Genomic DNA, 27,835 nt, shown 5'->3' on the forward strand with positions numbered 1-27,835 from the left:
AGTAAAACACTGAAATGCCCAGCAGTTCAGATATCATCTACTCCGAATCCTAACTGCGATGGTTAAACGACGAATGATAGCAGATTTGGGGTCTAAATTCTAAACTGAAGACAGAGAGGCTTGAGCGACTACAGCTGTATTATTATCCTCCTTATTATGGTGATTAAGATGGAGAAACAAATAAATTAAAAGTACTGTTTACTATTGGGAGCAGTGATTTAAAAAGTGTTCAAGATATCACATTCATTTTGATGCATAGCCCCTGTGTGGTTAATAGGTTAGTTGTAACACAAAACATCCCACCATATACAAATTTCGCCTGATATAATTTTAAGGAGCTATCACTGTTTTTCTCATTAAACCATGACTGTTTATAGACGATTTAGTCTATAGGCACATTTTTTATCATAACTATTGTTGACATTTTGTATATTTAACAATACTTATATCAGTGATTAGGTCTATTATAGTACGGATTCAAATTTCTACATTGGTTGAATTGTTTTTTATCCCTTTCCATCTCACTCACCTTTAAGAACTATTTTGATGCAATAATAATTAATAATGATAATAATTGGTGTGATTTATATGGCGCCAAATCCACTCTGTAGAGTGCTCTAGGCGGGGAAAAAATAAATATAAATAATAAATAAAATAAACAACAAAGTTGGGTTCTTGTTTCATCTGCAAATGGTAAATAATGCCTTTAAATGTAATTCATTCATGATTTTGAAATACACAGCTTTATTGAAAAAACAAACAAACAAACAAACGCAGAAACAAAAACAATCTTCGTTCGCACATCCATATGAGACATTCAAGGCCAACAGTTAGTGGTACAATGCAGTATGAGCAGAAGACTCGAGTAAGGGACTCGACTGCGCAAGAAAGGGACCGCGCTACTGATCGATTTTGCACCATCATAGGACCTTGGGATCGAGCGAGCGGCCGCGAGACTTCTTGTGCGCTATACAATCTTTGACCATATGGTACATACACATCACACCCGTACCACGGCGCGTGCTCGCACCACACATTTGCTGCATGCATGCCGATCAAACAGCTAGCTCACACCGGCGCTGCGCAGGCACGGCAGAGATTACACGTGAATATCTCCACCACACTATAGCCTCAGACCTAAACAAAATACGGCAACTAACCAGGTTTTAATTTCTTCCTGGTGTGGACTAACGCAGAGCTACAAGTCGGGACTAACATAACTGAATTTATCACATCCTTTGTCACATTCCTGAAAAGTGAGAAACCATGGCATCAAAGCGACAAAGAACCTCCGAGGAAAATGGATCAAACGACGTGGATAACTTCGTGCCGTTTCCTGGCTTCGGCACTGCCGCTATCCACGCCGGACAGGAGCCCGAGCAGTGGAACTCTCGAGCCGTTGTCCCGCCGATATCCCTCTCGACCACGTTCAAGCAGGATTCGCCAGGAGTTATGCCGGGGGTAAGTTATCTAGTTAAAAGTCTGAACTTCTCATTAGCATAGATGTAGACTGTTAAACGATATCCAGCCCAACCCTCTCAGCGCATAAAACATATAAGTTTGTTAGTCACCGCTTCCAGATGGAGTAGGAACTGAGTACCGTACCGGTAAATCTTACTGCATGCTAAGCTCAGACGAGGTCGAGAGAAACCACGTAGACGTAGAGCTACGTACCGTGGTATATACAGTACTTGTACATTACTTGTACTTGTACATTACAATACTGTCACGTACTGTAACGTTTTAGACTAATACTCGTATGAGTCGTAATGCATAATGAATACTGAGTAGTGCCAAGTACATAAGCTCGCACAGCATCATGATCTGGTCGGGGTAATTGTAGACATATACCTGTTAGATCTATGTACATTTTAATGTACATTATTAAAGAAAATTTAAGCCAGGATCAGGAAGTTCCTGCCTTTGATACTTGTACGGTACATTAAAAAAAGAAGAGGAGATGTTGAAACATTAGGAACTTGTAATTTCACTTACAGTGCACTTTCAGTGGAGGTTTATTTTTTGGTCCTTTTTGTTTTTTAATCACAAATCACAATCACAGTGACACATGTCACAGTGAAAGGTGAAACCTCAGAATACATTACACTTCATCCCTTGGCAATGTACAATTCAAAGTCCAAGACCAAGTAACTTGATATCATACAATGTAAAATTATATAGATCTAGGTCTGTTTAGACATAAACGTTGAAGTATTCATGAAACTAGGCTATATATATAACCATGAAACTTTTCAAAGTTAATTTGGCGTTTGTTTTTGCTGTGATTTCCCTGCTCCTTTCAGGTAATATCAAGGAGCTTCTTGTGTTGAAACTTCTTGGTAATATAAAAATCTGTATTTCAATCTTTTAGCTCATAGAAAATACATAATACTTCTACTAACTAGGGATTAACGTTAGTTATGTCAATCTAGACTTAGAGCTTGATAAGAACAGCTTATGAAGCCTGAGTTGCCAGGTTTGTTCTTTTATGACTGAAAAAGTGGATAGTCTATTTATCTGTTCAAATGTACAATGTATAAATGTACATTGATTGTTGCATGGCTGCAAAAATGAGCACATAATATGAGCAACAAGGCACCATGCACTGTATCAAGTATTGAACAACTACATCACTGACATTGTACTTTGTTACAAATGTAGAATTTTATCTTTGCAGTTTTCCATTATCTTTACAAAGAGGGAGCAAATCTCCTATTGTGATGCAAAAGAAAAACCAGCAGCTCAGGAAGCAATTACAGTCCATCTTGTTTATAGACATGTATCATTTCTTCGATGTCGTACTTTGTCGTACTCAGTTAAGTACAGGCCAAACAAGAAGCAGTGATCGGGAATTACAGGCCAACGCCTTCTTCCTGTACCAGGTGATGATAATGATGATGATGATTATTAACCCGTTGAGGATGTGTTCCAAGTATGTACTCAGGCAGGTGTCTATGGGAAATGCATGTTGTAGCAAAATCAAACCGTCCTCAACGGGTTAATTACAGTGTATCAGGTACCACTTGAACAGTACCAAACACAGGTAAAGTCCAATGAATACTTTTGGAGTAGATGTTCCCTGGGATTAAGTATGCATAGCATGTTTTTTTTTTTTGTTGTCGTTGTTGAATGAATTGTACATTAAAGCTGACTAGGCTAATTATATTATCATTAGCATTCCAATGCGTTTGAGTGTTCAAACCACCAGTTATTGTAGATATCACCGTTAGTCAAACAATGGGTCTTTGAAAGTAGGAAGGCTATGTGATAAGCAAAAAGCTGTATTGGAGTGATCAATATTGCATTCTAATAGATATTGTACAATGCTATCGTGTGGGTCACAAAGTACAGTAGCTGCAGATAATGAAGTCTATTACAACTAGTACAATTGTTTCAGCATAAAATTGACTTGATTGTGAAATGGTGGGTGGGGAGGGTCCGGGGTAGGGGAGTGTGGTCCAAAACAAGAAAGGAATGGGAGATAATCTTCATACATTAAGTATACATTGTACATATATTTATGTTTGCAAATCACTGTCATTATATACATTTGTACCCCCATGTATGAAAGAACTGCAGTATTATTATTATTATTATTTTGAAAACATTAACTGCAATGTATCAACTACAATGTGTATTATGCACATTGTAGGATGTCAACATCCAACTTTGTACAATGCACATTGGTAATTTGTTCCTTGATCACCATCAAAAACAACACTTTGACAGTGAAATCAAATGCGACATGCTGGACATGCTGCTGAACAGTGCTACAGTGTACATTGTCAATTGTTAGAAATCCTGCTTTTTAAAGCATGCAAGTAGCCTTTCAAAAACTGTTAAATGATGAAAATATTGATCGGAGACTTTATGCTGTTCTGGGTCAGACAGTGTCATCATACCTTGATAACAACCCAAAAATTGTATCAGGCTTCAGTAAAAGGCAGTATTTCAGTCAGGATGCATTCAGTTCTAGCCGAGCTGTATTGTTGATTTGACAAAATGTAAATCTTTATTCAAATACTGTAGTATTGGGACAAGTTAAAGTTTACATTTTATTTATTGCTTTATTTCTGTCAATAATTCATGTACAAAATACTTTAGAGGGGCAGTGGCAATAAACATGGACTACTGAATCACTCTGGACTTTGGTATTCACTTATCTGAATGGGCAAGTATGAAGAATAGTGACTGTCCAATAATTAGGACCGTGTGTGTGTGTTCTGTGCAAACAATGTGTAACATGTGATGAATCTGCAGAATGCAGGGTTTTTATATCCATGCTTCCATGGATTATGGCTCAATTCCTAATATTTAGGGGATCATGAACAGAGAGATCAAGTGGGAAGTGGTGATTCTCATTTCTAATTATATTTTCTTCTTATCATATTGTTCGATTACTTTAATGCTCATTTCCCCTGGGAATAGGGGAACTGTTGTACAATGTAGGACAGTGAGCTCTTGGGTTGTTTTTACTGGAAACTTTCTTAATTCCTTATCATTAAAAAAAGAGATCCTGAAGTCATGCTTCCCATGCATTGAACTGATGCCCAAATTTGGCAGACTAGAATAACATATATTGTGGCTGCCTTCCTTGGTGCGCTATCTCCTTTTGGATACAGTACTCAGTATCTTGGTACTGTAAGCAATAGGATCACTGAAAATCAGTGCACACTGTCCAGAGGAGGTGGGAGCAGGGTGGGGACATGTCTCTTTGCTCTGATTGGAGGACTTCCTGATACTGTGTAGTGTGTACACACTATTAATGTCCTCAGGTGATATGGCTGCACTGTATTCCAGTTCTGATTGATTACAGTCAAACAGATTCCAAAGTTCAAACACAGGTACACTCTTTGCTGCATATCAAATTTCATATGGGGGGGGGGGCAAGTTTTACACCTGTAAGCAAACTGTCGAGTATTTCAATGTGAAGAATACATTTTGTACATGTCATGAAAATGCTTGAAATACAAATTGTAGACAAAATTTATATCTAAGTTTCCTTTCAAGACTACATACAGTACTGTTTCTTGAGCTGCTTCTGTAACCTTTTCTCTGTGGTATTTTTTTTTTTTTAAATGAGTACATGTAGAAAAAATAAGAATGTTTAGTTCGTAGGTAGTCATTGCAGTTGTCATTTTATCACCTCCCATTTACTTACTGATAAATATTTGTATAGTATAATCCCAAAATAAAAAGCAATGATTACAGACACTGTTACATCGTATCATGAAACAGAGCGTGTGTGTGACCAACCCGACGGTGAGCACTACAAGATGACAAAGTGACAGGTGGATGTAAAACTCTTCCTGTACTTTGAATTGGATTACTTCCTAACTGAGCACCACTATCTGTGAACTCAGTGTCCCTAACTCGTTAGCAGCTGAAGAGTTTCCTGCAATTGTACCTGGTCCAGTAACTTTCCAGTGTTATTGACAGTTGTACTTTGACATAAAGTTCTAAATCTCAGTGTTGCATGTACAGTGTATCTTACAGATCAGTTCAGTCTTTCTATCTCTGTCTATTTGAGTTACCATCAGTTAATAATTTGAGATCATAACGAGACATTTAACCCGTTGAGGACAAGTCCTGAGTATGCTGTACATTGTACATGTACATGTACTCGTCAAGTGTCTACAGGAAGTGTGTGTTGCAGCAAAATCAGCCCATCCTCAACGGGTTCAGCAGTCACCGTGTTCGAGTGAATCTGTTAAGAACCAACTCTGTCCCCTACTCAGAAAAATTTGTATCAAAAAAAGAATAAATTATGTAGTTTCTAGAAAAACAAATTATTGATGTACACTAAAGCTACAGGTTATTGTTAGTATTAGACAAACAATTAAGTTTAAAAAGTTGTCTGGATTTGAGTCTGGTATACTCATACTGTACATGCAATGCCTTTAATATTCTGTTCTGCTTTCCTACCAAAAGAAAAACGTTTATCTCAACTGTAAAGTTATGTACTTGTCACTTGGATAAACTACTAAAAATATTGAATACACAGGGTATTCATACACTATCTCTAATTTGATGTGGATTTTTTTTTTCCTGAGGGAGAGAGAGATTTTGCTAGTTGTATTGTATTATATCTACATGTAGGACATTTCATAGTAAAAAAGCTATTATTTTCATGAAATCTGCAAATCACTCTTGGACCGTGAAGTTAACCCGTTGAGGACGAGTCTCAAGTATACTCGGGCAGGTGTCTATGGGAAATGCGTGTTGTAGCAAAATCAGCCCATCCTCAATGGGTTAAGAACATGCAAAAATATTGTGAATGGACAGGTGTACACTGTAAGTGCATTTTGGAGAGCCTCATTGTCAAATTGCGAAAACGACCTTGTGCAAAAATATCTGTGACCTCATTTGTGAAAATATCTGTGTGCAAAAATAATAGCTCTAAGACAGCGTAGTGTATGAACATGTACAAATTGTGTCATCCGAGACAAAATGTTATCATGTCACTGTGTACGGGCAATGTTGTCAAATTCCTCTACTCTAATGCAGGCATTGCTTTTGTTTGACTCATCTGTTTTACAGTAACATACGAGTCCATGGTTTTAACAAACAGATCCAAAGCTTGTTTGAGTTGGCATGTGTTATAGCTGGAAAACATTACTAGTATTTCCTCCTGGCAGTAAGATGATTTCAACATGACTTCCCCCAATTGTCTTTATCACAGGGATACGAGTACAGCCGCGGGGGAAACCCAACACGGACCTGCCTGGAGTCGTGTGTTGCCGCCATCGAGGGAGCCAAACATGGTAATAAAACTGACTCCGCCCACCTGTCTGTTCTTGACCGAACTAGATTTTTCAGTGTCAACATTCATCATGTGTTTGGAACACTACATGTTTGGGTGACTGCACTCTAAGGAGGCATAGCCTTTAAAAAGTAGTAGCATAAGTATGGCATGAAACTTGTACAACTGTAGGTTTTTCCACCAGCACTCAACACATCAAAAAAAAAAAAACACACCAAAAAAACAAACAAACAAACAAACAAACAAACTTTTTTGCATGCACTTTACTTTTGCAAGTCTTGGCTCCTGAAATTTGCGAAAGTTTCAAGCGTGCAAAATTTCTTGTTTTACAGGTTGTACTGTAAATCTTGTAATTCATGTTTGAGAGTCATTGCGATAGAAAGGGAATAAGTATCATCCTTCTTCGGAAAAAACAAACAAACTGTGATGTCTTCTATTACGAGTATGAGTACACTGCATTTGTATTATTGGAGGAAATGCTTTCATGAGCTAATTTTGCAAATATCAGTTTACTCACTATTATCAAGTGCTGTCAAGGAGTGATGATACTCATCATTAGTGTTACAGCTGTACTAACATTACACGTAACATACAAGACAATTAAATCAGGGCAGAATATTCTTTTGTGCAGGAAAGGTGCAACAAGTAATAATCTCCACAAGAGAAAAGGGTAGCGGGCTTAGAGTAGATACTCTGAATACTGTCATAGTCTATATCAGTACTTCAGTATCATTATAAGTTCACCCTGTATGTAAAGTTCTTTTTTATTTCTTGTGTATTTGCCATACCAATCATCATGTTTTATCTTTCTATACTGTATGTGTTGCTGTTTTTGTATGTGAAAATTTTTTATCATTTGATTTTATCAGTTCTGCACTTTAAACTGCCAAACTCTTACAGCATACCAGAAGAAGATAAAAAATTTTGCTCGTAACCGAACAAATGCAAATATACAGAGTAGAAATCATACACAATGGTGTGAAATAGCGGTGATATACATGTAGGTGTCAACACTATAAATTTGTTTGTATGAGGGATATAGGATTTGGTAGTAGTGCTAGTTCCTGTTTTGTGGTGATATATTTGATGTATTATTGTGGGTACTGACTTTAATGCATGTAATGCTCATTAAGCTTATCTAAAAGAAATACATGCACTGTATTTAAAGTCAATTTGCACATCATACATTTTTCTGCTACATTAATTGTTCCTATTTAGCATCAAATGAAGAAGAATAGTTTGCTGTTCTCTACCTTCCTATTTGTATTAAATTGAAGAGGAAAGCCACAAGAGTTATTTGTTAAAATTTTGTAAAGCAATATTACTATTATCAATATCATTACTGTTATGCATCATCTTATAATACAGTCAAGTAATTGTGTTGTTGCTTTAGTTGAAGCATTTATGCGCAAGGTCTTTTTTTCCCCTCTCTTTCTTCTTCTTCCTGTGACCCATACAGCATTAGCCTTCAGCTCTGGCCTCGGTGCTACCATGGGGATCTGTCACCTGATGCAAGCTGGTGACCACCTCATCAGTATGGACGACATCTACGGGGGCACCAACCGCTACTTCCAGAAAATCCTCTCAAAGTTTGGCGTCGAGACCACGTTTGTTGATGCCCGGTACCCTGAGCGGGTAGCAGCAGCTATGCGGCCAAACACGAAGGTGAGAGAAAGTGCATAATCAGCTGTATTTATTCTTGATGTGCCTTAAAAATTTTGTGTGAAACTCTTGTGGAAACATAGAAAATAAATATTCACAAAAAACTAAAGAAATTATTACCACTACCCCTACTACCCCCTCTAAAAATAGATATACAATGCACTCCCGTTATAGTGAACATGGTTATATAGAATGAAATTCTGGGTACAACAAAGTAAAAACTCAGGCTGCAACATTATCCGCTCTATTTTTATTTATTGTTTATTTGTTTGGTTATAACGAAATTTCGATATAACAAAAGAAAACTGCCGGTCCCGAGGACATCATAATGGGAGTCCACTTACAATATATAAAATAGTGCATTTTTCAGAATCATATGGAGGGCTAACATAACAATATCTGAATCAGGAAAGGTTTGGTAGAGAAACACTATGCAGTATCTAATTTTTGCTCAAATATGTAACTGAAGTCAGCAGTGTCATTTGCATTACCGCTCGTCCTCATAAATACAAAAAAAAGGTGTATGAATATTCTCCCCATTGTTTGATTTACCAATGTACATCGTATGCTCCTTTAAGCTTACAGGTAATCAGTGAGATTAATGTGGTCTGTGCTAAAATGTCATTTTTTGATGAAAGTGTATTTCATCCAATAACTTCATCGTAAATGAACTATTCATTGCAAATTCCTACCATTAATTTTGGGAAAAAAACACATATTACAACAGTATTGTTATCAAAGCAATGGTTGTGTGTACTTTTACTTTTCCTGTACAGATTGTTTGGCTGGAGACACCGACCAACCCAACCTTGAAGGTGGTGGACATCAAGGCGGTCAGTGACATCGCCCACCGACAGCCGGGAGTTGCCGTGGTGACTGACAACACGTTCAGTTCATCCTACTTCCAGGTAAGCTTGCTTTCCACTCTAGATGCACATAGCGTACTGACATGCAGAGCTCCATGTAGCATTGGTTAACCCTTTGTAGTGTGCCCAGGTACTCAGCCTTCAAATACACAGCAAAGCTTTTACATCAGAATGTAGTAATCAATTTAAACTCGACCTACCGGTAGTTGTAAAGTTAGCAAGTCCACTCAGAGGCGGCGATATGCGTTCGTCCAACAGGAAGGTTGTGGTGATACAATAAAGGGGACAAGGGGAATTAGATCATTTCTAATCCTTGAAAATTAGATTCCAGACACATGAGCCTATCATCAAACAGAGCACATCTAGTTTGAAAAAAGACTGCAACACGGCAATGGCCACTCTTGCATTGCTGCCTGTGTGGAACGGCCAGCATCCTGCAACATCCACATAGATTTCCCCATTTCCAAGAAGCTCTGTAGATGTGAAATGATGATAGCTTGTTGTAAGGTCTCTAGTAAGTAATACTGTAAAAGTGGATATTTTCGCGCGACTACTTTTTCGCGCTTGGCTGGGTAAGAAGAGTTTCGCATGTTTTTAATTCCGCGGAATCGAGACATCACGCACAGGAACATATGGCAAGCAAAAATATTCGCGTGCTTTTATTTTCGCGCAAGTTTCTGGTTACGCGAAATGCGCGAAAATTTTAACACCGCGAAAAACAAACATCACAAATTGCAAATTTGGATTTGTTAGGTAAATTTGCATTTGATTGAATTATAACATTTGTAGATTCACAGCATGGGAATGAGATATACGTATCATTCCTCATCAAAGAGCAAATCAATTGCAGTTCTTTCATCTTGGAAGCAATTTGCATTACATTTGTGTTACAAATGGCATTTTTTGTGTATTTCTTTAATTTTGCAAATGTTGGTCAACTCATTGGTCATTGGTCAAAATTTTTGAAGATACTCTCAAATATCTATGCGACATGGTGTATACAGCTATTGACAGTTTCTTGTTTTTATCCTCCTGATTGTCAACTTCAGAGGCCTTTGGACCACGGGGCGGACATTGTCCTGTACTCTGCCACCAAGTACATGAATGGCCACTCAGATGTCGTCATGGGATTGGTCGCCTGCAACGATGAGGACATCTTCAAGAAACTCCATTTCCAGCTGTACGGTGAGATTTGTAGAGTCAAGTAGAATCACTGATGTTTAGTGGGCAGTTGGTCTGTGCCTCTGCAAGGTGCTACATAACTTTTTTTTCACCACTTGCCCGGTCAGGCAAGCAGATTTTCAAATTGTTACTAAACACTTGCCCAAACATGAATTTTACTTTTAATACTTGCCTCATAGAAAGTCCAGAAATATAAGAAAATGATGAAGAAAATCACTTGTACAAGTCAAGGGCTTAAAAGTCACAATCATTTGAATAAACAGTACACATTCATTCACGTGCTTAAACACATTAGAGTGACAAACTTGAGTTTGATTGGATGGTGGTGTTGCTTAGCATCGGGGTGTCTTCACATAAGTGTTGGAAAGTTGCTGAAATTAGTTTTATAGTGTGTTGCATCACTAAACAGTCATCATCTTTGAGCATTTGTCTGATTGACTTCATGGGTTTGTAGGGGGAGAAGTAAAAAAAAAAATGTGGCTTAAATACTTTTTCTTGCCCAATTTGGGCAGGCGTTTTCCGCCATTGTTCCAGAACACTTGCCCGACTTCAACTTTCACTTGCTCCGGGCAATCGGGCAAGTGCTTATGTAGCACCCTGCCTGTGTGACCTGAATACCACTACAGACCTTTTGTATCACTGTTGAATTGTTTGTATTTGTGACGGGAAATTCTGAGGGCTCCTAATGTCAGAGAAATACATACTGTATGTTTGATTCCTTGTATCATTATGTAGAAATGATTACATATCATATATTCTGTCACAGGGTGTTCACAGATACTGTAAAAGTGGATATTTTCACGCGACTAATTTTTGGCACTCGGCGGGGTAAGAAGAGTTTCACATGTTTTTAATTCCGCGGAATCAAGTCATCAACTGCTGGAACATATGGCAAACAAAAATATTCGCATGCTTTTATTTTCGCGCTAGTTTCGGGTTGCACAAAATGCATGAAATTTCAACACCGCAAAAATTTCCACTTTTACAGTATTCCATTTAGCCAGCATGGGAATGAGCTGTTGTTTCTTGCTTATTCAATAACAACCAGGTAGTGCAGTAAACTTGACCCGAAAAGGGGGCATGAGCTTTCAATATTAGCAGAAACAATGTCAGAGGCAAAATGAAGACACAGAAAGCAAATATGAACCACAGACACACAACAAGACAACATGCACCAACTAGCAGGGGCCAGGGACGCAGAACAGTGAGAACAAAAGGGGCAGGTGGGGTGTCAGGAGCAGCTAGCTATAGGAAGTCAATCAGGCATGATGGGGGTATGAAAGCTATGGAGCAAGCAAACACAAAAGACAAGGTACTGAAATACCAGTTTAACCCGTTGAGGACAGTTTGATTTTAGTACAACATGCATTTCCCATAGACACCTGCCCGAGTATACTCAGGACTCGTCCTCAATGGGTTAATGGTCTCTATAAAGGTCATGGATGGGCAACCTGTAGAGGATATAGATGGACTGAGATGCAACATCCTGAACATAAGACAGAATTATAGATATTGACCGATTCTGTGACACGCTATGTGTATTATTGGCATGGGCAGCGCCATTACTGCGGTGTCTCAGCCGACCCCCCCCCCCTCCCACTCCCTCACCCCTCTCCCTACATTAGCACGCACGCAGAATGAAAAACCGATTCATGGTTGTTCTAGCCAATAGGCGTCTCGTACTGAGTGCGCGAATGCTTGCTTAGTGCGCGAACCTTTGTTACAAGTGCGCGATAAACATGTCGCCCGGGGAGTGGGGGAGAGGGGGGGTAAACTGGGACACCGCAATTTGAGCTAATGGCTGCGCCCAGTGCCACAAATTGTCTGCTGCCCTCAATGAATCGGAATCGGTCTATATGGAGAAAATACAGAGTGAAATGAAACAAGCTGAAAAAATAAAAACAGTGCAGAATTGATTGAAAGGGTGGGGGGGGGGGGGGAGGGGCTGGACAGGGATTGAATGGTCTGTCTCTGACCTGAAAACAAGGAACAGAACACAATGTGAACAAACAGTACAATAAAACTGAACATTTCAACTTTGGAAAAGAAGCATATAACACAAAACTGGTACGAAACTATCAGACCAAACAAGACAAACAAAACACAAGAGGATAAGGAGGATCACATGAAAGTCATGCAAGAGCAGATAGGGAACTAAAGGCTGGGACAGAGCTGGTGAATACTGCTTTAATGTCCAATAAAAGTGAGCCAGTGTAGTAAATCTGAGTGAAAAGTTGTTACACTAGTCCCTGGCCCCCCATATAACTCTTGTGGGCGAATGGTGTGTTTTTGTGTGTAAGTGGTCCATGTGTATGTATGTTTGCTTTCTGTGTTTGTCATTTTACCTCTGACAGAGATTCTGCTGGGATCGGGTCCCCTTTGAATCAGTATTGATACAGTGTACAGAATTGGCATACTTTGTAAATATAGGGCCATTTTAAAGTTAAGAGTACGTCTTGTACACTGGGCAGGAGAATTTGACTTTAAAGGGATTGTATAGTTTTGGTTGAGACCTAATTTCAGGTTTCTAACATTTTTTGGTGAGATAATGAGGAACCTCTTATGAAATATGAAAGAGCATGTAATTCTGTGAGGAATTCAACGTTTATTTGATGAAAATTGGTTTTGAAATGGCCGAGATATCCAAAAAAGAGCAATTCTAATAAAGTGGAGTCTAATAAAGTGGAGCAATTCTAATAAAGTGTGGGACCCACACTTTATTACGATCGCTTTGTTTTACTTTGTTTTTGGATGTTTCAGTCATTCCAAACCTGATTTCCATCAAATAAACTTTGAATTCCTCTTAAAATGGTATGCTCTGTACTATATCATAAGTGTTTTCTTGGTATCTCGCAAAAAGTTATAAGCCCAATTCTCATCTCCACCAATACTGTACCATCCCTTTAATCAAGAAGTGAGCAGCCTGCAGAGCCAGATTTGAGGTAATCCTCTTGTACTATGGCCGACATCTTCTAAGATTAGAAAATATCTCTAGGGCCTCTTCGGGGTATTAAAACAAAGCTCTCTCTTAATAAGAGAACTATCTGTCAGTTGTTTTGTAGGGGGTATCTCTCTATCTGCACCTGTTTCAATATTCATTCACAGTGTCATAGACCTCTAGAAACTTTTAATACAGGCATTCTGGTAAACAAGGCTTTGCACTGTGTAATCATCACAGTGACAATGAAAGATTGGAGAATCAGAAATTACTTTAGTGCAATAAAAAATGTTTAAAGAATTTTTGTTGTTGTTAAAGGTGACAGAAGCATGATGTGGAATGGAACTGTAAACAGGAGAGTGTCTTGTGATATTAGTTATGCCTTGGGAGTGTTCAATCGTTTTTCGTCTAAACTGTTGTAAATTTTGTGTCTGAATCGCTCACAGCCGGTGGCAGTGTACCATCACCATTTGACTGTTTCCTGGTCAACCGTGGTCTGAAGACGCTTCACGTCAGAATGAAGCAGCACTACAAGAATGGCCTTGCCGTTGCTAAGGCCCTGGAGAGCAATCCTCGGGTCAGAAAGGTCATATATCCAGGTGGGTCTAATCAGCAGAATGGGTTTCAGACAGGATTGGGTGTTCTCACCAGCAATTTCCTGAGATGTTGCGAGACCAATCCTTCCTTCAATATACAAAAGATATCTGGTTAGATGTGAACTTGGTGTTGCTTCCTGTGGTTAAAGGATTGTGTACTCAAAGTCATCCTCAAAGTCATCAGACAATGGGTAATGCCATTATTGATATTAACCCATTAAAGACTTACTGTAGAAGTAAATATTTTTGCAGTGCTGAAATTTTCACACATTTCGTGGTACCAGAAGCTAGTGCAAAAATAAAATCATGCAAATACTTTTGCTTGCTATACCTACCACTATTATATGTCTTGATTCTGTGGAATTAAAAACATTTGAAATTCATCTTGCCTGGCCCAGCGCTAAAAATTACTCACATGAATATATCCACTTTTACAGTTAGTTCCGAGTATATTGGGGCAGGTGCCTGTAATATAGCTGTGTGGGTATAGCTACATAAGAATGCTTGCTGGAAGAAATGAGTCTTTACTCGACCAGAGTTGGGAGGATAACTGATCTGTTTATTGCAAGTCTCGGTGGTCAGTACAAATGTGAAGTACATGGAAAATACATTATCGTAATAAAATGTGGTTCGGTAGAAGTGAGGAATGTGTGAGGCTGGGTGTTCGACAGATGATAGCTTAGGGGTATTAGTTGGGCCATTAGTGGTCAGACGGTTGAAGGTTAGTCTGGACATTACATCTAGTCTGGACATTACATCTCTCCCTTGTTTTTTTTTTTTTGTTTTTTTGATGGTGATGCATGGATACACATGATGATGAATGAAGATGTAGAAAATGGAAATGAGAGAAGGAGTGTGCAGATGGAGACAAGGGGCAGGAAGTGCCACGTGTCAGAGCATCATGGACTGACCATGTGCTTTCTGGCATGTCTGGCGGGAATGTGTGGAGAAATGTGCACGAGGGTGCAGAATGGAAGAGAGAGACAGGTAGAGAGAGAGAAGCAAGAAATTGAGGTAAAGCGTCAGAGTGCAGTAGCTAGGGTAAATGACATGGATGAAGGTGGAACGGGTACATGTAGCGGGGACACGAGCATGAGAAGCCGACGGAGATGAAGATGAAGATGAAATGGACAAAATGCTTCTTCATATATTTACAGAAAACAAAATTCATATTAGCACAATTTGTGTGTTACATAATATATACATAATATATACACCAAAGGTATTAACTTTTTTTTTTTTGACATCTCTTCAAGCATTGGATCCCAATTTCATGTTTTGTGTTCACTATCAAATTGTAATGATGTTTATGACTACAGATAAATTTTAGGTATCACTATTGAAAAACTTAAGAACAAGAAGTAGGAGATCGTGTTTTAATCAAAAGATCCCAAATTTTCAAAGAGGGTAATTTTGTTTCCATAAAATGTCAAGATTCAAATCGTTTTTTTTTTCCTTTAGAGTGTAAAATCATAATCCAATCATCGAAATTCAGTTTCATACTGGACAGTGGGTGCTCATTGTGGATCCTGTCAATAACAAACGTGTTTAATACATACTCAACATAATCATCACATTTTTCCTTTTGTTTTCATACATGGTCTTGTGTTTGCATTTTGCAGGGTGTTAACATGACTATATACAGGTATATACAAATCACTTTCAGTTCAGTGTAACACGCATAACCAAATGTAATCATGTAAGGCAATGCAGTTTCATCAAATGTTGTTTAAATGTTCTCACATTATCACATATGTTATTTGCTCCTTTTCGCTTTGTTTTGAGCCAATCTCCAAACGTGAATAAAACTAAATATGAGGCTAATTTGGTGAAGTTGCATGACCTGAGCATGAATCGCAGGATAATAAAAAAACATTCATTGTACATTCATACCAAAAGATCGCATAATAGTTGAGGCGAGATATTAATTATTCAGAGCGAACATACTGAAACAGGAACGTGGAATATAATCAATATGATTATAACTGAGTCCAAAAGGTCCATTGAGTCCAGAGATCAAACATTCCATTGTATTTTTTTTTTTTTTTTTGTGAGTGTTCATAATCATGGTCAAGTGTTCTTCGTTGTTCCGCTGAGGGTTTATAAACTGGAGTATTATTCACATCTTAATTATTTATGGGGCTGAACCGATTTGCATGCATTAAATTGACTGGGGATCATGCATTAACTTAACTGGGCACTTGAAATCCATATCTATCGGGGGACCTACGGTCGCGTCTAGGATATCTGGGGGTGTCGGGATGGTGTTCGATGGGGTCGTTGTGAGTGTTGACGTCCCAGTCGTCGTCGTCGATTTCGCGATAGCGTTGGGCATAACGTGGGGGTTGGTACGCGACGAACGGCTTGAAATGTGCGATGTTCCGGGATATTTGCGATTTATCTTCACGCTCGGCTGTGATCTTGTCTCCTTTGATGTCGCGAATGATCAGCGGTTTTCGTTCATACGGAGAGTCTGCTTTTCCGCTATGTCGCGATCGCTTTACAAGCACATAGTCGCCAACGTGGAGATTGCGTTTAGTCGTGTGTCGACGTTTGTCGGCGTAGGCTTTCATCTTGCCTTTTAGAGCGGAGTCACGTTGCCGAACGTCCTTGTCATCCTGCCGGTGGATGACGGCGGGAAGTTTAACGCAAGGAGAGTATTTGGAGACGACATCGGTAGGCGGCACGCCTGTCGTGGAGTGAGGGGTATTTCGATGGTTCCGAAGAAAGTTGTTCAGCTCCATTTTGCAGTACGTATCCGTCGCTGCCGCGGTCTTTCTGTCATTGATTGACATCGCTTTCGGGATCGCGTTCGTGGTCACGAAGTTGACAAACTCTTCCGCGCTGCGTGCGGGGCGAGAAGCTATCGTTTCTGTTCGCGAATGGCGTGGCAGGTAGTGAACTGACGCGTGCATTTTGACTAGTCCGATGTCAACTGCTGTGTTGAAGCTCAGCAGGGAGGTTGTGTAGGAGCTACCAGCCACTACGTAGAACTGCGCTTCAATGAGTCGAGAGTCGTTGTCGACGACGCTTACGAATGAGCGAAATTTTCCCAGAATGGGCAGGGAGTCTGTCGATCCATAGGCAAAGAGTTTGATGTCAGTCCGATGGAGCTTACCAAGGCCGGTGAGTTTTTTGTAGTCGCATTCTCGGAGAACGTTGATACTCGAGCCGGTATCAACCGTCATCGTCAGAGGTTGGTTGTCGAGAAAAACTTCAGCTCGAGGAAGGCGATGGGTGAGATGTAGCGCCTGAATATGGAAGCTCTCCTCGGAGCCATCGCTTTCGGTATAGGATGAACGCGAGTCAGGACTAGTTGACCTGAGGGTACGGCCTCGGGAGATGAGATGAGCACGATCACGGTTAGGAGAGGGGGACCGCGATTGAGTTGAGCTTCGATCTCTCCTTGATCGGGGCTTATGTCGAGATTGTGCTGTGTTTCGGCTACGGTGGTCGCTTCGTGAGGCCTGGGAGGAGCGTCCATAGTGAGGCTTGCCACCATCGCGATCTCGATGATGGCGACGATGGGCCTTAGGACGGCTATTCTCACGAGTTGCTGCCGGTGGCTTGCCTGCGAGGCGTGATCGGCACACGATAGCAAAGTGGTTACGCTTCTGGCAGTGTTTGCAGTTGTAGCCACGGGCCGGGCACGAGTCTCTCAATGAATGCTGCATGCCGCAGTTGGTGCACGATGACGAATTGGTCCTTCGAGGTTCGACGGCATTTGCCTGATTTTCACCGCTGGAGAGTGTCAGGTCTTTCAGGCCACTTTCGATTTCCCTTGCCTGTTGCTCCGTAGCCTCGTAAGTCCGGGCCAGAGTAAGTAATTTTTGAAGATCTAGGTCTGAGTCGCGAAGTGCCCGACGTCGGAGACTAGGATTGACGCAGCTGGAAATTATGTGCGACTTTATTTCTGCGTCAACGTTCGAGAATGAACATCGAGCCGCCAATGATCTTAGTCGGGCCGCGTAATTGTCCATTGACTCGTCGACGCGCTGCCTGGCCTGTCTAAAGCGAAAAACCTCAAAGTCGACGTTGACTGCGGGGTCGAAATGGGCCTTGAGTGCGGCTGTGATGTTGGCGTACGTTTCACGCTGTTCTTTTAGAGCAAGCTGTGGTCGAATGGACTTGACGTAAATTTCCTGGGTGGCTGGGCCGATGTGGTGTAGGAGGAGGGCTGTTTTCTTTGTTTCGGCTGTGATCTCAGCCGCAGCGAAGTAAAACTCGAGGCTTTGCTGCCAGATCGCCCACCGGGACGAGCATTCGACTGGGTCGGGGTCCGGGGAGAAGGGCGGGATCGAGGCGGGTAGTGCCATGCTGGAGTTGATCCTCGTCGCCAGTGTAATATAGCTGTGTGGGTATAGCTACATAAGAATGCTTGCTGGAAGAAATGAGTCTTTACTCGACCAGAGTTGGGAGGATAACTGATCTGTTTATTGCAAGTCTCGGTGGTCAGTACAAATGTGAAGTACATGGAAAATACATTATCGTAATAAAATGTGGTTCGGTAGAAGTGAGGAATGTGTGAGGCTGGGTGTTCGACAGATGATAGCTTAGGGGTATTAGTTGGGCCATTAGTGGTCAGACGGTTGAAGGTTAGTCTGGACATTACATCTAGTCTGGACATTACAGTGCCTATGGGAAATGTGTTGTTTTTTTTTTGTTGCGAAATCAGTTCATCCTCATTGGGTTAACTCTATAAGGGCAGGCCCTTCCGCTGTTTGGGAATGTCTTCCTCTACCTTGCAATGGCTGTGCCTTTTTTTTGTTGTTGTTGCCAGTAATCTTTCATTATTTTTTTCTTTGACATTTCTGCACATATTGATACATGTACCACATTTCTGGGCCTTATAGACAGCTATGTGTTGGTTTGCAATGACCAACATGTGCTTATCAAAACAACGATATTTGGCACTTGCCTAAATGCAATCCTATATTGCAAAGCAATGCTTATTTCCACCAATCGATGTTATTTCTACTGATGATTGGACTTGCTTTTAGAAATCTCTAAGATGTGGTACTACACGTGTACTTTCAGTCGGTCAAGTAAACAAAACTTGAGGACGGGCTGATTTTGCTACAACACGTATTTCCCATAGACCCTTGCCCGAGTATACTCGGGGACTCGTCCTCAACAGGTTAAAAAACAAACTTGGGGGAGATGTGATGTCTGTGCTTGGACATCAATTTGTAGAATTGTAGAAAGACTTCATGTCACATGTTGAATGTAATAGTCATGTTACGTTGAGATAAGATCTTATCTCATGTGTTGAAAATAATGGTCATATAATGTTGAGTTTGGTTGATTATAAACTTGGCACAACAGGCCAATCGTGTCCAACACTCACAGAGTGCCCAATTAGTCCCATTGGTTTGACAATCAGTCTCAAAGAATGATTATAAAGTTGGATGCTGTCAATTCCATTTACTAATCTGATCTTTGTCTTTTTATCACTTTCGAGGATAAATGTTAACTTTACCTGACAATATGCACTGAATTAAAAACGAAGAAAAAAGGTTGTCCATTTTAAAAGCTGTGTTGACGTAACCCACATTGCTCATTGCTAGAAGTTTGACTATGTTCTTTTGTACACATTTAAGATTGATCACTGGTAGGTCATAAAAATTTGTTATGACCATTCTCAATTATATTCCAGTCAGTCTGGATGCAGTTTGCTTCAGATTTGTAGATTTTTTTTTTTCTGGAAGTTTCAAGGTACTGTTAACCATTGGGAGCAGTGATTTTAAAAATGTTTGAGATATCACATTTTATTAATATGTGTAGGTCAGTTGTATCACAAAACATCCTACCATATAAAATTTTTGCAATAAAGCCTAAAATATAAAGAGATATCACTAATGAACCATAACTGTAGACATTTTAGTCTAGAAACACTTTTATTGTAACTATTGTTCACATTTTGTATATTTAACAATTATACTAAACATTTGTGTACTGATTCAAATTTTAACATTGATTGTTTTTATCCCTAACTCACATTTTAGAACTATTTTGAAGCACTAAAGCTGGGTTTTTGTTTCATCTGCAAATGGTAAATAATGGCTTTAAGACAAAATTGTCCATCTGGACCTTCGACCCATCCCCAGGTCTTCCCAGTCATCCACAGTATGAGGTCTTTAAGAGGCAAATGAAGGGCTTTGGAGGCATGGTGACGTTCTACCTCAAGGGCGACCTCGAAAACTCCAAGGTCTTCCTCAAGAGCCTTAAAGTCTTCACATTGGCTGAGAGCCTCGGGGGTTATGAGAGTCTGGCCGAGCTGCCGTAAGTATAGCGTGAGAGGCGTGTCGGCGTTATCTCCAAACTCCTGGTATATGGCAAGCCAGATGTCCCCAAAATCAAAAACTTTGTTTATCAACCAATAAACTTTAGTTTGTTGCTGAAAAAGATAAGTTTATCAGTGGTTGAACTGAGTTTTTCAATTTATGAGATATTTGGCTTGCCATACGCAGAGCCATCCATAACACGTCGTCCCAGTAACTGCTAGGCTTAAGACTGACATGCACTGAATATGTTTAAAATGTTGGCAAAAAGATGCATTGTCATGTCTTATATGCCATAAATGTTGTTTATGAAATTGTATTGTATATTTTTTTTTTTTGTAAAAAGCATGTCAACAAAACAAATATCCATGATATGGACAATAAATGATTGAAATGAAATGAAATGGAAAAGAAACTTCTCTTCAGAAAACAATAGGATAAAACTCATCATAGCTTTAGAAAGTGCATGAAGTTTACTGCATAAAGTCTGCTGAGTGTAGTGGTTTACAAGTTCCACAAAGTTTTCACCCTTTAGGTTGTTAGCTAATTTTCTGGGTTTTTTAGGAGCAAATTGTTATATATTTTTCTACTTTTTTAGCTTCATTGTTGCTGTTTGTTATCACCACCAGGAAATGCATTATTACACAGGTGTTCCTGTTTTTGTAGTAAGTAGTTAACTTGTAATTTCATGCACATAGAAGACTCACACGTGACAACACTGGTAAACTGCACTCTCTGCAGTCTGCCTATTGGATTTTACAGCAGTCAGTTTAAATTATAAGAAAAAAATACTGTAGAATAAAAAATTATCAGGTACATGACGCTTTAATACGTAAATGCAAATTTTGTGAGGCGCTGATATTAAGATGTATGTGAAAGTTTAACAAAAATCCCTGTTATATACCCGTACTCATAATTTTTTGTCTTAGACGACAATTTGCAAAAGTTTCATGATGAAAGTGTTTCTGATTTTATAGCAAGAAATACTATTGATGTACATCTCTGATTTTTCCAACAATGAGGTTTATCAAGCATGTTTCCGTGGTGTTCCCATGTCATTCACAGTGGTGTCATGACACATGCATCTGTGCCTCCTGAGCAGCGCAAGGAGCTGGGCATCGACAACAGTCTCATCCGACTCTCTGTGGGTTTGGAGGACGTCGAGGATCTCATCCAGGACTTGGAACAGGCTCTCAAGCTTGCGGTGAGTATAAAGGCACCTGATACCGACCTGGTAGAGTCCAATAACCAGTAGCCAGTGAAATACACTGTTAGCCCATTGGTACATGATACAGAGTATGTCTTCGTATATATTATGTAAACAGATAGATAATAATTTTTTCTTTTAAAGCAAACTTAATTTCCTTGTCGTGTGATGTTCAGTGACCTCCGTTCACTGCTTGAAAATGTGTTCTTTGTTTTTTCCTTCCTCTTTTTTGACATTTTTTTCTTTCTTTTAGCTTTAATCAGCCCCATAAAGTACCAAAGCAGATTTCCTAGCAATCACAACTGAGCAGTATTTTGAGTAATCATTCCATTCCCTTTAGTACTATACAGAGTCAAATCACTTTATTTTTTGTTAAAGACATACAGTAGAGGCCCCACATTCAAGAGAGATCCACCTCCCACTTCACTCCTTGCAAGGTATATGGGCCAATGTAGTGAAATTGTCCACCACACACACACATATAAAGAGAATAATGCCACATGCTGCTATGCCAACTCTGCATGATTCATACTAAATTGGGAACACCTGCAGAATACCAGGCACGACGAGAGCATGTTATAAAAGTGAGCCAACGACCTACGATGTGAAGTGGAAAGGATTGAATAGCTGCCAACGAACCAACGATGTCCAACGATGCATCTATGACGTCACTGCCTGCCCCGTAAATAGCTGCCCATGAGCCAACGACCTATGATGTGAACTGGAAAGGAATGATTATCTGCCAATGAACCAACAATGTCCAAGGACGCATCTATGACGTCACTGCCCCAAGATATCTGCCCGCGTGCCAACGACCTACGAAGTGAGCTGGAAAGGATTGAGTTAGCTGCCAATGAACCAACGAACCAATGATGTCCAATGAACCAACGAACCAACGATGACCAAGGACGCATCTATGACATCACTGCCTGCCCCCTAATTAGCTGCCCACAAGCCAACAACCTACGATGTGAGCTGGAAATGATTGAGTTAGCTGCCAACGAGCCAACGATGTATAATATATTGTATACAACGATGTCCAACGAACCAACAATGTCCAAGGACGCATAGCATGACGTCACTGCCTGCCCCCTAAATAGCTATCAACGAGCCAACGACCTACGATGTGAACTGGAAAGGATTGAATGGCATCAGCAACACCTGCTGAACTTATTACAAAGCAAAAGTGATATGATTTCTACTCCTATTTATAATTTTATGTATATGCATGCATGGGGGGGGGGGGGGGGTGTTAACTGGAGTCTCCATAGAGATCATATATCTAAATGACGCGCGTCTTCTTTTTGCTATACAGAATCGTTTCCAGGTTTTGAATTATGACCATACACTAATAGCAGGCATGATATTCTGTAGATTTAAATCTGATTTCAGATTTTTTTTCCCTCAAGTCTATGCACATTTTGCTTTTTCCATGTATCAAAATCACCTGTAGATTTTGATTTTAGATTTTTTCAACAAACCTCAATAACATTCCTGTAATAGGTATACTGTTTTCACAGTTATAGAGAAACAATCTCTGTGGGCATCACTGAAATTTAGGTTAATATAATGAATTCTCATTTCAATTATTAGTACTATTATCAAATTTCGACCAAAAAAGATGTACTAGGCTAACAACAAACCCAGGACACAGACTGAAAAAAATGCTATAAAAGGTGTTTCTTGCAGGGTAACATGTAGATACAGAACTGATACAATGTATTCAAACAGATAGCAAAGATAGTACATTGTATACAAATCATACACATCTACCTTTTAAGTAAATGGACATTCGGGACAGTTCGAAACAAAATTTGTGAACAAAAATTGCGCTCTTGATTTACGTAGAGCACACCGTAGTTTTGATTGACAGTGATTTGTGCAAGTATTTTCACTTGCCGGTAACTTCTGACACTTTCTGATGTACTAAAGATACAAAAAGAAACAAAAGCTTTATGTGTTACATGACATGATGGCGAATCGCCATTATAAGTCGCGTGGTAGTCTTGAAGTACAGAAGACATTGGTTATTTGGTAATTTACCTTTGCTTACCGTTCTACAGTAATCCTCGAACAAAAGGCCACGTTGTTGACCGTGAGATCAGAGCTATACAACTTTTCATTGAACTTCATAGAAGTAAGGGTATAAATAGGAGTAATGAGGATAGGTGTAATCATTTGTTTCATAGTTGGGCACAGTTTAATCTTGATATTTTCGTGAAATTTCTCTTCTAAGTGTACCATCATGTCTCGCATGACCGTGGTGGCCACTCAGAATTGTAAGACGTGGGCTAACCTTCATTCAAGACTACGAGCATCACCTTTTGACTACGGTAGTATGTTTCCCATCGGCGTAAGGGGCTACTTCAGAGATCACGCACTGGCAATTAGTACCTGTGAGGGGTACTTAGTTGACAGCATCTTGGCCACAACAGTGTACCTCATCTCGGAAAGATCAACGATCAAATACAGCGGGATGTCGACGAACACCAGCATGTACATTGTCTTCGTAGGGCCTCACTCGACTGGGAAGTCCCAGGCCATTCAAGTGGGAACCACGGACCCTCTCCATGCAGTGGCAAGTGCACGGAATGACGCGAACTCCCTCATCATCGGGAAGGCTACGTCAGCTGGACTGTTCATGCGTCTGGCGCAGGGGAATGGTGTGATGGTGTCCAACGAAATACATGACGTTCTCCTGAAGATGGCCAAGAATGACGGAGACAATGCGACCAGGGATATTGCCAGGCTGTGCCACTTGTTCAGTGGTGAGAAAGTCTCGACCACATACGCAACTCAAAGCAAGCGAGAAATAGAAGCTGGACGTGCATTCTCCATCTTGGGTGCAACGCAACCAGGACCAGCAGCCCACCTACTGACCACCTACTGAGAAGCACGCCGTCGTCTCCTCAACTGTGGATCGCCAGCAATTACACATGTTCTGCAGATCGTGGAGAACCTTCATGAGAAAGGAGTGAAGTACTCTTTCACACAGGAATGTGAAGAGGAACTGGACAAGCTGAACGAACAGTACATAGAATCAATCAACCAGGCCATTGTTGAAGGACTGACGCCACCACAGACCAAGAAGTTTGACCTCATCGTCCGGCTGGTTGCACCAATCCATGTCCTGACATCAGTGATCGAGGACCTGCTCAATGGAGTTATGCCTGCTTCACCGGACTACGTGATCGGCATGGAAAGCCTCGTGGCAGCTCAGAAGTTTGTCGAGTACGTCGAGGGACAGAAAGAGACTTTTCTAACGGTTAGTAATATATCTAAACCTAAACCATCATGTAATTATATTGCAGATATCATGCAATTTTTAAAACTTATACGTACTTTTAACCCTAATCAGGCTGGGCTTTTTTGGCTATGCTATATCTGGGGGGGGGGGGGGGGGGGGGGGGGGATTCCGCCCCCCCCCCCCCCCCCTTCAGATCTCGCCTATGGAATGCGCGATCGCGCCGAAAATCAGCACACGCGACGCCTGCGACGTATTCTATCAAAATGTATGGTTGCTTTTTCCGAAAAATTTTTCTTATATTTTATATTAATTAATTATTGTAATTTATGCATAAAATCAGTTTTGGGCTCTAAATCACTTATTAATGCTCCAATTAATTTCTTTTTAAAAATGTTTCTTGTATCATTCTTCTGAGACATAGGATAAAAAAAAATCTGTATCGAAATTAATTTCTTATTTATTTCATTGTTTTTTGAATTTCTTATGTATTTCGTTGTTTTTTGACCTTTTGATTTTGTTTGTTTTTTGGCCAAAATTTGTCACAGACATTTTTTGAAGCATTATTATGCTAAAATAAATGAATTTCGGCCATTCTAAGTGAAGATATGAATTTTTATTTGAATTAATTGAAAAAACACAATTTGCATTGGATTTGTACACAAAATCACGTTTTGGAGCAATTTTGGGGTTGACAAATTTTTTTCGAATGGGCGTCGCGTCAAAACGGTACGTGCGGGTGCAACAATTTGGGTCTCAAAAGTTGCGCGATATTTGAAAGAAAAAAGTCATGAAACATCGCGGCGGGAGCTTATCGCGTTGCGAAGATATTGCGCGAAACATCGAGGGGGGGCGGATTCCGCCCCCCCCCAGCCTGATTAGGGTTAAAGATATGGAAATGTTAACTTTTTTGATTAAATTCATTCATGATTTTCACATTTATTATTTTTAATATACTACATGTATGGATTTGAGAAATGGACAAAATATTAATAATCGAAATACATTATTGCAAGTTGATTGTAAAATAATTTTTCAAGTTACATTGCTGTCAATCACTAAATACATGTAGTACTATGTCTATATAGCAGGTGATTATTTCTTAAATCTAATTATTTTTTTCTTAAATTTATTTATTTTTTCAATTTAATAGAAGTAAATCACTGATAGTACTGTTTCCAGTTCAATTAAAGCAGGTAATTATCTAATACATCTAATGATTCTTTTTCTCAACTTTATTTTAATGTTTACAGGAACTTCAAGATTCGACTGCCACTCCGGCAAAAGAGCAACCAACACCAACCACCGTGGCTGCCGCTGTTGCGAGAACACCGGGGAGCGTGCTAACCTACCGTTCCTTCAAATCTACGTGCATCAAGTCCATGAGGAGCGTAAGCACTGTCGAGTTCTGCAGGGCGCTGTCGGACCTGAAGGACGTCGGGGAGGTGACGTCGATTCGCAGTGGATCACGCAGCAAGTCTTCCGTTGTATTTGTCAAGCGCAACCCCGAGGCCATCGACTGGGACAATTTCGACCTGCTGAGCAGAGAGGATTACAGCGCAGCGTACCTGAAGAAAATTCCATCATGCGTGACTGGTAACATGAGGAGTGCACTAGTTGCAAGTGGAAAGAGTGAGGAGTCAATCTTAACTGAGTAAATGAAGAACTGAAAGAATAACTCCCTAGTTTCTGCTATGGCGAGGTGCGCCGTGCAGCTGGAAGTTTATGACCTATCAAAAGGCTTCTATATTGGGAAATCGGGCAACTTTCAGCACACCTGAAGAACAAGATTAGTGGTGGAAATGAGCTGCATGCTTGGTGGAGGTCTGCGCTCTCAGAGTACTTCTCTATTTTTTTTTTTGATTGTCCAAAGAGGGATCTGAGGAAAGAGGAACATTCTTCAAACCCTTTTTCACCTTCTGTGCTTTTTTATATACTTTAACCTCCAGAATGAACTCAGTGTTCAGAGAACTTGCGCTTGTGTTTTTCATATTTTCTTTATGGATTCTCCCAGTGTTATTAGTTGAGTTGTTGATTCTATCCTCTACCTTACTACCTCTCATTCCTTTACACGACAGGTCCCCGAATAGGAGATGGATATCAGATCAAAACCACGAGCTGTGAGGATGTGGTCTCGCCTAGAAGATGCCTACAGATGCCGTGCTGATTGAGTCTTCTTCTGTTTCATTTTCAACATAGAATTAAAAGGAGTGTAATAAATTTCTATTAAAATAACCCTTGTTTCATAGTACAGACATGACTCTTAAATTTGAAAAGAAATAAAGCTTGAAATACTTATCTTTAAATCATTACACATACTGATCTTTAATATTGTTCGATTTCTTCTCTCTATCTCCAATTTTGAACACATTATCTTGTTGGTCTTTTCAAGATCTGCATTTCTAACGTATGAGATACAATGTACTGTATCTGGTAATCTATGATGATGGGGAGGGGTTATAGACTCTGCATAGAACTGTGAATTCACATGGTACTACACATGTTTTGAGCTTTGATATACCTAGGTGTGAATGATCATATTCAAAATTGTGAAGAATTAGAGTGGACTTGGAATGAACACAGTACATTGAAATCAAAGGACAAAAAAAAAAAGAAAAAAAAAGAGATTTTGTACAGTTGTATTTCAAAGAGTATGTGCAGTATTTTGAGATCTTATTAGGAGCTGTGCAATTTTCCCACATAAATCCCAATAGGTCTGGAAATACTCCAAAGCACCCTGTTCAGGTGTCCCAGCCCATCGGGGAAATCAGGGAAAATTATTGTACTGTTTTCCAGTCAGAAAAAAGTCAGGGAATGTGACAAAAAATGCCTCAAATCAGGGAAAAGTCAGGGAATTTTGATTGGCCCAAAAATCGAAAGCAGTCAGTAAGACTGTGATATATTTTGTTGTGTATCAAGACAACATCCATTGGTTGAAACTGGATGAAAATTGGATGTGAAACTGGAAAAGAGTTGAAATAATTATCATGGAAATTTGATACTTCATCAGGGAAAAATATTGGAATTTTCTTGTCCTATTTACCCTTTAATGCCACCATAGCATTCTTGGGTCAGAGAATTTCTTTTGGATGAGTA

General features: G+C 39.9%; 2 protein-coding genes across 2 annotated transcripts; both read left to right on the forward strand.

Annotated features, from left to right (window-relative positions):
* Positions 1-1,119: 1,119 nt before the first annotated feature.
* Positions 1,120-27,074, forward strand: LOC139741529 (cystathionine gamma-lyase-like). Its single transcript, XM_071652111.1, has 9 exons — positions 1,120-1,461; positions 6,683-6,764; positions 8,223-8,428; positions 9,202-9,333; positions 10,341-10,476; positions 13,858-14,010; positions 20,115-20,289; positions 21,354-21,492; positions 26,818-27,074. Exons 1-9 carry the CDS (start codon positions 1,267-1,269, stop codon positions 26,827-26,829), a joined length of 1,230 nt encoding a protein of 409 aa, XP_071508212.1. The 5' UTR covers positions 1,120-1,266; the 3' UTR covers positions 26,830-27,074.
* LOC139741488 (uncharacterized) lies at positions 23,654-26,397 on the forward strand. The gene is made up of 3 exons (XM_071652072.1): positions 23,654-24,382; positions 24,443-24,760; positions 25,993-26,397. The coding sequence occupies exons 1-3, from the start codon at positions 23,741-23,743 to the stop codon at positions 26,395-26,397; spliced, it is 1,365 nt and encodes a 454-aa protein (XP_071508173.1). The 5' UTR covers positions 23,654-23,740.
* Positions 27,075-27,835: the final 761 nt, after the last annotated feature.

The sequence above is a fragment of the Diadema antillarum genome, unplaced genomic scaffold (assembly GCF_040938485.1).
Source record: "Diadema antillarum isolate AM-2024a unplaced genomic scaffold, OU_Dant_1.0 seq00000932_RagTag, whole genome shotgun sequence".
Lineage (NCBI taxonomy): Eukaryota > Metazoa > Echinodermata > Echinoidea > Diadematoida > Diadematidae > Diadema > Diadema antillarum.

Excerpts from the sequence above, each read along its gene's own strand:
- LOC139741529 (XM_071652111.1), top strand. The coding sequence starts at position 1,267 with ATGGCATCAAAGCGACAAAGAACCTCCGAGGAAAATGGATCAAACGAC. Across the intron at positions 9,334-10,340 it reads TCAGTTCATCCTACTTCCAG|AGGCCTTTGGACCACGGGGC; the intron begins GTAAGCTTGCTT and ends TGTCAACTTCAG. Across the intron at positions 10,477-13,857 it reads ACTCCATTTCCAGCTGTACG|CCGGTGGCAGTGTACCATCA; the intron begins GTGAGATTTGTA and ends AATCGCTCACAG.
- LOC139741488 (XM_071652072.1), top strand. The coding sequence starts at position 23,741 with ATGTCTCGCATGACCGTGGTGGCCACTCAGAATTGTAAGACGTGGGCT. Across the intron at positions 24,383-24,442 it reads CCCACCTACTGACCACCTAC|ATCGTGGAGAACCTTCATGA; the intron begins TGAGAAGCACGC and ends CATGTTCTGCAG. Across the intron at positions 24,761-25,992 it reads AGAAAGAGACTTTTCTAACG|GAACTTCAAGATTCGACTGC; the intron begins GTTAGTAATATA and ends TAATGTTTACAG.